Source organism: Colias philodice, chromosome 15 (genome assembly GCF_061535455.1).
Source record: "Colias philodice isolate Cphi_HAF_F1 chromosome 15, ilColPhil1 Martin Lab GWU primary, whole genome shotgun sequence".
Taxonomy (NCBI): Eukaryota; Metazoa; Arthropoda; class Insecta; order Lepidoptera; family Pieridae; genus Colias; species Colias philodice.
Genome location: NC_143100.1, coordinates 4718251 through 4730238, shown reverse-complemented (window position 1 = coordinate 4730238; position 11988 = coordinate 4718251). Strand labels below are relative to the sequence as shown.

At 33.9% G+C, this 11988-nt stretch overlaps 1 protein-coding gene across 1 annotated transcript; it reads left to right on the top strand.

The window, feature by feature from the left end:
* The first annotated feature begins 302 nt into the window (after positions 1-302).
* LOC149482169 (uncharacterized) lies at positions 303-5580 on the top strand. The gene has a single exon (XM_089704099.1). It carries the CDS (start codon positions 403-405, stop codon positions 5578-5580), a length of 5178 nt encoding a protein of 1725 aa, XP_089560225.1. The 5' UTR covers positions 303-402.
* The last annotated feature ends 6408 nt before the right edge of the window (positions 5581-11988 follow it).

Below are 11988 nucleotides of genomic sequence, written 5' to 3'. Positions count from 1 at the left end.
CTATGTCTACTATAATTCTACTTTAATGTCTATTTTAATATTAACAATTGTTAGTCAAAAAAAATCAAATAGTTACCAGTAAAATTATATTCTAAAAATATTTTAAAGTGGAATAATTTTGTATGCGCCGCCGCTAGTACGTAGCTTCACTGTTTTAGTAACGAAATAAACGTTATCAAGATTAGACGTGCGTTTTACTTAACCAAGTTTAACCAAGCAAAAGTGAACCTTATTGCCTGAACATATGGTCCATCGCCGGATAATTGACTGATATAATTGAATGATAATTACATCGAGAAACCGGTTTCTACGGAAGGATTCTAAGAGTGACAAGTTACAGATTATTGTTATTTACTTTACACGTTTATTCGTTACTCGTACAATATTGATAAAAGACTAAACATGAGTGGTGTCGAGCAGTTACTCGCCTTATTGGAGGATACGGCTTTATTATTACAAAAGGCGCAAACTAATTTAAAAAAGTGTCCAAAACAACGACTGACGAAGGGGTACGTGGAAGCCCGCTTACAAAGTATTGAGGAGTATTGGAACACTTTTAAAGAGGCTCACAATAGTTTAGTGAGAACAGTGCCTAAAGATAAGAAATGTGAAATATCATATTTTGTGAACGAAGATTTTTTTGTATTTGAAGATCTTTATTTATGCATCAAAGCCGATTTGAAAGATCTTTTAATAAACGCTAATAAGAGTCCCGCCTATGGAACAAGTTTGGAAGTTGCAAATAACGCGAACGAGCAGTTAAAGCTGCCTAAAATATTGCTACCGACGTTTTCGGGTTCATATGAAGATTGGCCCTCGTATAGAGATATGTTTCAGTCATTGGTGCATAATAACTCCGCGCTTGGGGATGTACAAAAATTATATTATTTAAAGAGTAGCTTAACTGGTGAAGCTGAAAATATATTAAAACATGTTCAAATAACACAAGCTAATTATGAGCAATCCTGGAATTTATTAAATAAACGATTTGGAAATAAAAAAATGATGGTTAATTCAATATTAAAAAGATTATTTAATCAAAAGAAAATGAGCTCACAAAATTATAAATTAATAAAAAACTTACTGGACACTACCACAGAGTGCCTTAATAGTTTAAAAAACATAAACATAATCACAGACTCTTGGGATCCTTTAATTATATTTCTGGTTGTACAGAAATTGGACCCAGAGTCACATAAGGATTGGGAAGAGTATGTCCAGACTGATACAGACAAATTACCAAGTTGGGAACAATTACAACAGTTTTTACAATTAAAATTTCGTACTTTGGAGTTATTAACGCCATCGACATCTAAAGAAAGGTCATTCCATATAGCGACGCCCGCAGTGCAATTTAAACCCTGTCCAAAATGTCAACTAGAACATGCTTTATGTCACTGTAAAGAATTTATATCACTTACACCACAACAAAAGAATGAGTTTGTGCGTTCCAATAATATTTGCTTTAATTGTTTGTGCAGTGGGCATATGGTGAGCAAATGTCGTTTGCGGGTTTCTTGTAAGGTATGTCAACGGCGTCATCATTCTTTGTTGCATCAGTCAATGGCCGTGGTCAAACCCAGCAACATAGAATCGCACTTTAATCAGGTGGAGGATGAGATAGACGAAGAACAGCAGGAGCAACACTTGGAGGAACAGGTTAACACTATCTCTTCTTTCGTAGCAACTAAACAAGGTTCTGCTCTGCTAGCTACCGCTCTTGTCCCTGTTACAGATGGCGCCGGCAGAGTAACTGTACTCCGCACGCTAATAGATCAAGGCTCACAAGCGAACTTTGTAAGTGAACGAGCTGCTCAACTGCTTAAAGTTAAACGTAAACCATTGGCTATAGATGTAAGTATTACGGGAATAGGATCTACACAAACTAAGGTAAAACACACGGTGGGATTAGAGCTTTTATCAAGATATGACGACAAGTTCCAACTGTTCATTGATGCATATGTCATTTCTACTACTCGTTTAACAAATGTGTTACCATCCAAACATTTGATAGACAGTGAAAATTCATGGTCACATCTTCAAGGTCTCGTATTAGCCGACCCTACATACAATATACCTGGACGGATTGATATGCTGCTGGGCGTAACCACATATGCACAAATAATCAAAGAACCTTTGATCAAGGGTCCTCCTGGTTCACCATGCGCCCAAGAAACAAGCTTGGGATGGATATTATTCGGTTCCGTGTTAGACAATACGGAAATTAAGTCTAATAATGAAATGCTAGTTATGCACCATCGTATAGACATGGATGAAATGTTACAAAGGTTGTGGGAGCTGGATCCTGAAACAAACAAAAAATTAAGCATAGAAGAAGAAACATGTGAACGAACATATAAAGATACATATACAAGAACAGCGGAAGGAAGATATGTTGTAAAATTACCTGTAAGACATGAACCCCCACGAGCAACACAAGGTGATACCCGTGATATTTCAATTCTCAGATTTAAACAATTAGAATCCAAATTTGTCAAATCCCCGGATTTAAAGAGAGAGTATATAAATGTGATTAATGAATATATAAAGTTAAACCACATGGAAGAAGTTCCAGAAAGCGAAATTAATAACCCATCAATTTACTTACCGCATCATGCAGTTATTAGAGAAGCAAGTGATACCACCAAGGTTAGAGTAGTTTTCAACGCGTCTGCAACAGGCAAAAATAATATATCGCTCAATGATGACTTACTTGTTGGTCCACTGCTGCAAGAAGATATGAGGTCCTTGATTATGAGATGGCGACTTCGGAAAATTGCCTTTGTCGCAGACATAGAAAAAATGTATAGGCAAATATTAATCACAACAGAGGACGCTGATTATCAAAGAATTGTATGGAGGAATAGCATTGATGAGCCTATAAAGGATTATCGTTTATTGACAGTTACTTTCGGCACAGCATCGGCACCTTATCTTGCTGTAAAAACTCTTCACCAAATTGCTAACGATGAAGGAGGAGGCTATCCTGCGGCTGCTAATGTAATAAAAAATGATTTTTTTATGGATGATTTACTATCCGGTCAGGATACGGTAGAGGAGGCTACAAAAATAGCGAAACAAATTTCAAATATACTAAGAAGAGGAGGAATGAAATTACAAAAATGGTCATCAAATAATAAGGATTTTTTGAAAACCTTTTCTTCCGGTGAACTAAGCTCTCGCCTGAGTATAGAATTTAAGTTTGAAGGAACAGTAAAGACGTTAGGGCTATCGTGGAATGTGGTCGATGATACTTTACATTATTATGCTGACTTACCTGCGTCACCGGCAACCATAACCAAAAGAACCATACTCTCGGAAATTCAACGCTTGTTTGATCCTCTCGGTTGGTTAACTCCGGTACTCCTGCCTGCAAAAATAATAATTCAAAAATTGTGGTTGATGAGAATTTCTTGGGATGAAGAAGTAGTACCTGAAATAAAAGAAGATTGGTTAAAGATTAAAGAAAGTTTAAGAAATATAAAAGATATAAAAATAAATAGATGGTTATACAGTCATACTCAAAATATGTCTGATGTTACAGTGCATGGATTTTGTGATGCTTCTTCCAAGGCATATGGCGCAGTAGCTTACCTGAGAGTCAAAGTAGAAAATAATTCATATGTTACAGGCATCATAGCTGCGAAGAGTCGCGTTGCACCGGTTAAACCTGTATCCCTGCCCCGTTTAGAACTATGTGGTGCAGTTTTACTTGCCAAATTATTAAAACAAATAAGTGACGCTACACATATACCAACCGATCGGATATATGGTTGGACAGATTCAACCGTAGTTTTATCCTGGCTTCAGGGAGATCTTTCTCGATGGCAAACTTTTGTACGGAATCGGGTTGCAACTATCTTAGAAACTATAGGAAATAAATGGTACCACGTACCTTCTGTAGAAAATCCTGCCGATGTTGCTTCACGTGGAATGTTATTACCTGAGCTTAAAAATTGTAAATTATGGTGGGAAGGTCCAAAATGGCTACGAGATGAACAGCTTTCTTTGAACAATTTAGTTTACGACACCAACCTAGAAAAAAGAAAAAAGATTATATCAAATACAAAAATAGTAGATGAGGCACATTGGTCAAATAAATTTAAAAATTTTAATAACTTATATGAATTACTGAGAGCAATAGTCTATTGCACGCGGTTTCTAAATGTAAGGAAAATTAAAGAAGTTAAGGCTATAACTACAAATGAGCTACACGACAGTTTAAACAAATGTGTAAGATTAGACCAAAGGGAAACTTTTACAGAAGAAATAGAAGATTTAAAACAAAAGAAAGAAATAAAAGGCAACAGTTGTATTAAAAATCTTAATCCTTACCTGGACGCTGAAAATATTCTCAGGGTGGGCGGCAGACTCAGGCATGCCCATCTTGTAGAAACGGAGAAACATCCCATGATTTTAAGCAATAAGAGCTGTTTAACTACTTTAATAATAGCTGATGCACACAAAAAGACGCTACACGGTGGTACACAATTGACTATAAATTATATAAGAAGCCGTTTTTGGATTATTAAAATTAAATCACTTGTTTCATCATATATAAATAAATGTTTTGTATGTGCGAGACTTAAAGCAAAACCCAGATTACAAATTATGGGAGACTTACCTGAGGTGAGGGTGACTCCGTCACGGCCATTTTTACACTCCGGTGTAGATTTCGCTGGTCCACTGCAAATTTTAACTTCAAGGGGTAGAGGGTCCAAAACCAATAAGGCATACATCTGCATATTTGTATGTATGTCTACCAAAGCAGTCCATTTGGAATTAGTTGGGGATTTAAGCACTGATTCTTTCTTAGGCGCGTTAAAACGTTTTGTAGCTCGAAGGGGAAGATGTAGCCACATTTGGAGCGATCAAGGCACTAATTTTGTAGGTGCCAACAAGGAATTGTTGGAGCTGTTCCAACAAGCTAATTTACAAATACCAGGCCATCTACCGGCTACTTTAGCAGAAGATGGCATACAATGGCACTTCAATCCACCTTACAGTCCAAATTTTGGAGGCTTATGGGAAGCGGGGGTGAAATCCATCAAATATCACTTAAGAAGAATTTTAGATAAGCATCTGACTTTCGAAGAGATGACAACATTGCTGTGCCAGATAGAAGCATGCTTAAATTCCAGACCATTGTGTCCAATCGACAATACAGATACCGATAATTTGAATATTCTTACACCTGGTCACTTTCTCATCGGTGAAGCCCCAATCAATATACCCGAACCAGATTTGAGAGACATAAACCTTAACAGACTTTCACGATGGCAGTATGCACAAAGGTTACTACAAGACTTTTGGAAGAGATGGCAAACAGAATATTTGTCACGTCTACAGCAACGACCCAAATGGCTAAAACGACAAGATGAATTCAAAGTGGGAGATGTGGTCCTGGTCGTGGAAGAACATTTACCTCCTGGTAAATGGGCTTTGGGTCGTATTCTAGAAAAACATTCGGGAGCGGACGGGATATGTCGTGTGTATTCTTTAAAATGCCGTGGAAAAGTAATGAAGCGATCAATTTCCAAATTATGCCCATTACCTATAAATAATGACTTGGATCTTTAAATATTAGTTGCCATATTTATTTAAATTATGTAAAAAAAATGTTAAATTACATAATTAATCTAAATGTACAATGTTTAGATAATAACAGTGACTGATTATTGATTTGTATAACTTCATTATAGAATAATTTTGTTTTTGTTTATTTGAAGAATGCATGTTTAAGTTAGATTCGATAGTATATTATGTAATGCAAAAAGTTTAACGAAAATGTTAATTAAGATAAAACCTACTTACCTATAGGTTTTGGTGGGCGGTATGTATGCGCCGCCGCTAGTACGTAGCTTCACTGTTTTAGTAACGAAATAAACGTTATCAAGATTAGACGTGCGTTTTACTTAACCAAGTTTAACCAAGCAAAAGTGAACCTTATTGCCTGAACAAATTTTAAACGTTCATCAACTGCTACAGAGGGTGTAATAATAAGCAAATGATGGCATGTAAAGCAGTCTGTGTAGCCAAGTTTGTTTTACTCATTTGAATTTTGTTTACTCCACTTGTTTTAATAACAGTCCTCCCGGCTGAGAATTAAGCTGGTTTTAATTCGCTGAATAAATTTACTTAAAAACTAAGCAATTTGCAAGCAACACCTCAAATTATTATAAGATTTCCAAATACTTGGACAGATTTAATAAGAATAACGCTTTTTCCATGCAATACGTAACCAAAAACAAAAAGTTTTAAGTAAAAAATAAGGTCAAAATAAAAAGAACAGAAATAACCTTAAGGTGATAATTCGGTCAGATTAATCGCAAAATGAATCTAATTTAAAATTGCGTTAGAAACAAAAAGTTGACTATAAATAGATTCTTCATTATTTAATTGTATAAAAAACTGGATTTCTTTTATATAAAAATAATTTATAGTTTGCAGTTTCTATCTGTGGCTAAATAGATTGTAATATAACTTCTGATTGATTTATAACTTTAGTTGATTATTTTTTGTTATTCCAACTGCATTATAAAGAATATACGATATCAAAATTTTTTCATTTCATTGTAAATTTGTACTCTGAAATAAAATTGTCAAGGTAGTATAGGTACGCGTATATTGCCAAAATCTTTAAAAAACCAGTCAATGAAAGTTATATTGAAAGCAGTTGCGTAAAAAATAACCGGATTACGCACATTTCGTTCTTTTTTCATCATTTCATAATATCGGACAATTTTACGCTACAATAGTTTACGCTGGCCTTGCTTTTTCTAACAATTGTGTAATTATTCGATATCAATGGAATATTAGTACTCTGATGTTTTCCTTAATACCTAGATAGCTATAGTTATCGATACTTAGACTTAAAATATAAGCATGCACATAGTTATTAGTAGTAATAATAAGGAATTAAACGTTTCCATTTATAATAATATGGTAAAAAACGTTTCAATTCACTATATATTGACCAATCGGTAATAGTCTTACATTCTATTTTAAATGTAGTTTCCATTAAAATAATTGTCTATTTACAATTATATATCACTAAACTTTGTTTGATCAATTACCCAGATAGTTGTAATCAATTAGTCCAAAATACATTTCGACTTAACTTTTACATTTCGTGCAAATCAAATTCGTCAAAACGTGACAAATCGCAATATTATCTACGGGGATTAAATTAATGAGATCAGTACCCTACCGTCGAACTGTGCTGCCATGGGAAAAGTAAATACAGGGGAAACCAGGATATTATGTTTATTCTGATCCATAATTAGCTAGCAAACATATGCACGTAAAAAGTATAATAAAAATCACTAACGGGGACATCGTTGAGGGAAATCTTATAATTAAAATAAGCTGGTCGAATGAGTTAAGTCGATTATGTAAATTTTATGTAAGTAATTTTATTTCAGAGAAACAATCAAGTTCATTAGCTAAATTATAAAATTATAATATAGCGCAGTCGATATAAAAACTTTCCCAATAATACTTATTTTCTCAAATCAAAGAATAACAAACTCATCTACAGATTACCACACTCTTATAAAACTATAAAAGCAAACAAACAACGAATTAATACAAAAAAAGAAAGCCCTCCGTCACCGTGGTCCAATCGGCCATTCAGCACGCGGCGAGGCCATAAAATTAAATAAACCCGTTATTTTTCAGGCTGAGGAATGTGCGGTCGGACGGACGGTCAATAGGGCGGTACGATAACGGCGCACATTTGTAAAGATTTTGCCCGGCCGACCAAGAATCTACCGTGGCCATACGTTTGCATAGAGCTACGAATGCTACGAGTGTAAAACTAAATAGAACTTTTAACGTATATTTTCATTCGTTCGTTCAAATACGTAAATTTCATGAGTACAGTCCCTACTCGTGGTATAAAAAAATTTCATGAATTATTTTCATCGAATTATTGTGCTGTTTCTTTATCACAACAATGTTATAGATGCATCAAACAGTTACGTTTAATAATAATATCAAATAACAAATAAATTGGTTCAGAAGAAACAATGAATATTTAAATAAAAAATGAAACTTTCAGAAAAGTAGTAGGCGAAATTGGCTAGCACCTTGACAATAATAATTTAGCTATTGAAAAGTAAACCATCCAAAGAGACACGCAACACCACCTATCGAGAGTTGCGCGAATAATTTAGATACCAGTAAACTACACACTAAGTATTTTTATTCTAAGATTTTTATCGATGAAGAGAATTCTGCCTATGAGCTTCGCTGTACCCAATCTTATTTTTTTAAATCATATATTAAAATCCAATATCATCACAATTATGATTGTATCAATGGTAGAGTTGGATTATGTATTTAAATAGCTCATTTATTTCTTTTGTTTTAATTTTGTAGGGTCTTGTTATATGCGGGTGTAATAAAAGATGAATAACTAACTAACACAAAGGTTATATTTCAATAACTACATATATTTATTCGTTGTCGTCGCTACAATTTCATCGAATAGAACTGTCTGCTCTATTTTTTTCATAACCACTGACGGTTTATTTCGGATAATCTGCGAATAAATGAAAATTGATTTTAAGATTGTGCCGCCCTGAGCCAGAACGTTGACAAATAATACGGCTCTATCCACCAACGTCCGTTCCACACCCTTATTATGTTTGTATTCTTTGTTCATTTGCAGTAAACGATACTTTATCCAGTTTACTTAAACCACAGATTTATTATTATATTGTTTCATGTAACAATTTATATATATGTATCTACCTGTCATATATCTAAAATTCATGAAACGAGCAAAATATAACTTAAAAATCGAACCTAAAATAGACAGCTAGCCTGTTACAAAAATTTGTTCACTAGAAAATAAAAAGTATAGAAAAATCAAGGGGGTGTAGGGTGTCAATTAGGCGCGGGGAGGCTACACGTGACGTTACTCATCTACATCACGAGTATCGCTGATGCATATTTAAATACAGTTTAAAATCTACTTTTTTGTAACGCTCAATTTTTTCGTAGCGGTCGCGGCTGGCAGATGTTTACTGTATATAATTATTAACTAACTACGCAAGATAAAACTAAAAAATAAATATTATACTTACCTATATTAAGTACTTTTATAAAGAAATCATGCGAAATTTATGCACACTTGTTCCATAGCACAGAATACCTATTTTGAAAACTGGAAACAATATCTTTTCTTGTTCCAAATTATATAGCCCTGAAATATATTTTAACAATTCTGAACTTTCTTTGTGCATGCATAAATCGTGAGCGGAATCGTTAATTATATTGAAGAGATAAATTAAATGCACATTACCCTTTGTAATGCGAACACCGCACCGTCGCATAAAGGCACATTATTCAATTATAAAAATTGAATGATAGAACTTAAAGCTCGCTGAATGGCGTAGGAATTATGCAGCGTGAACGAATAACTTCACGAAACTAATTGTGAAAATAAAAAGGATCCATAAAAAAAAGATTGAATTCGTGGGAATTTAACGGTGTTTAATGAGTTGTATAAAAAATATTTCAACTACACAATAATGTAAGAGGGACGTGATTAAGTTTGGGGCTTAATATCCGGCGGGAAGGCGCAAGACATAAAATACAGTTTGGCTTGTAAAATAGGGATGCCACTGCTAGGGTAACAGTTCATGACTTTAAGTCGGTATAAGAAAAACATCAAATGGTCAGATTATTTTAGGGACTTTTGGATTTAGTGTATTAATTAATTAATTATTGGTCAGACTTTTTATTTTATAAAATTCGCATACATGAAAATGTCTTTAAAAAACAAACGACCATAACATATTTTCTCATTAATCTTTTCTAGGAAAATATTTACAGGGAAACTTTAATGCAGTTATTGTTAATGAAGGTCCATTTTTCAGGTCAATTTTAAAAACTTGTGCGTGTCAACCCTACTAATTTGTCGCAACCAGTGGCTAGTAGCGTAGAGGACAACGTACAAGGGGCGCATCGTACGTATAGAAACACTATAAAATTACCGCACGCAAACCATTTTGCACCTTATATCTATACAAATCTCAGCACTCATGGAGGGAATTAAATCTTCTGTTTGTAAGGGGACGTGTGTATGACGTTATAAAATAAAATTGAAGCCGCAAGGGCGCACGGATCTAATTAAATGATAAGTATGATATAAGATTAATGTCCTGTACTAAAGAGATCACAGACTAGAATGCTTAATGTTTTGCGTTTACGATTTTGTAGAATTCATTACGATATGAATATGAACTGATTCTTTCAGTGAGGCAATACATCTAAATTCTATTTATTCTTTAAAAAAATACTTAAATGATATCTCATAAGCATACATACAGAAATTACAATTACCTAGTATAATGTTCAAGTTGAATTTATTTTATTTTTTTAATGTTATGTAATGACACTGCAGTTATTATCAGATTTATTTTAGTTTATACATCATAACAATATAATTACCATAATCCAGAGTTTATTCGACCGACTCTTTCTCACGACACTTATAATAATCTTTATTTATTTTGCGGTTCAATAGCAAAGCCAAAACTAATGGAGTGTAATCCCGATTGCGTATTAACACCAGAATAAAATTATAGGGGACAATAGAAGAATCAAATCGTAATGTGGTTACTGCAGATTGTGTGCGACATAGTAGGTATTTGATTATACAAAAGTATGTACCTACCTGATTAAACAATTAAGATTAAGGCTATACTATGTACACAACATATTTTGGAAAAATGTAGAGATAGAGAAATGTATAGGTAGATATAAAACTTACTGTCCGTTCTTTATTATCGATTTATTGATATAATGCGCAAATTGTTTTAAAATCACAACTTTTCTTGAGTTTATATATATAGATATGATATACTCCAGTATATCATATCTATAATAATAGCAATTCGTAGATATGACAATGTACGTGTTTATTTTTTTTTTTTGGTCTTTTCCTGAACGAAAGCAACACCGTAGAGGTAGCTAGATTACGAGCTTTATATATCTTAAATATCGTGATATTGCAACGTTTACCCAATAACAATATCACTGGTGTTCAGGATATCAAAACCATAAGTAACGAATGATTCCGGATTATACACATTAGAGGGTTGGCGAGTGGTGATTGTGACCGATCGTCGAGTGAGCTGACACGTGCTAATGAATCTCGTTCAATATTCGCGAGCACATCACTACCCCACGCGATGTTGTGGGCTTATGTGTACTGGATGAGACACTTTATTTAAATTAGTTGGTGATTTCTTAAATTTGGTGAGAAAGTTTAAATGCCCTGTAGATAGAGCTTTCACTAGAAATTCTCAAGTTGATATTAAAAAATACAGACAGATAAGGTTTTTATTGATTTAAAACAAAATTAAAACACTCTGATATTAAAGAAAAATTAAAAAGAAAAACAAAGTGTATAAAATAAGACTATTTTTCATCTCTACATTAACATAAATTTCTTTTAACTCTTTAAGATACCTACTTACTCACAAACAAATACACAATTACATAGAGAGTGCAAATCCTCATTTTTATCATCGATAAAGTTTGTATAAAAGGAGTATCGTGTACTCCATGCACTAACATTTTACAGACCGGTAGTCGAAATGCGCGCACGCGCCGCGCACACTCCTGCCCTTTATCTCATAGATCGCGAATGCAAGTGACGCAGCATTCAGGGATCTCTCTCATCGCGATATTTATGACTGTGCTCTTATTGTGAGAAACCGCAGGCCCATATGTAATGCCGTTTGCGTAGTGGGGTAATGGCCCGCAAGTTTTTAGGTTTTCAATATTGAAAAATAGCCCAACACTGTTCAACTCTTACATAGGTACCATGATTTACTTTTAATATAATTGTGTATAACGTCTGGAAATCGTTTTCATGCTCAAATACATATTGAACTTATAAAAACATTCATAAAAATGTTACTCTTAAATTTAACTTGGACGAAGTTTCGCTACTATGTTATTTACTGGAAC

Bases quoted from the DNA above. Each gene is read 5' to 3' on its own strand.
- LOC149482169 (XM_089704099.1), top strand. From the start codon at position 403: ATGAGTGGTGTCGAGCAGTTACTCGCCTTATTGGAGGATACGGCTTTA.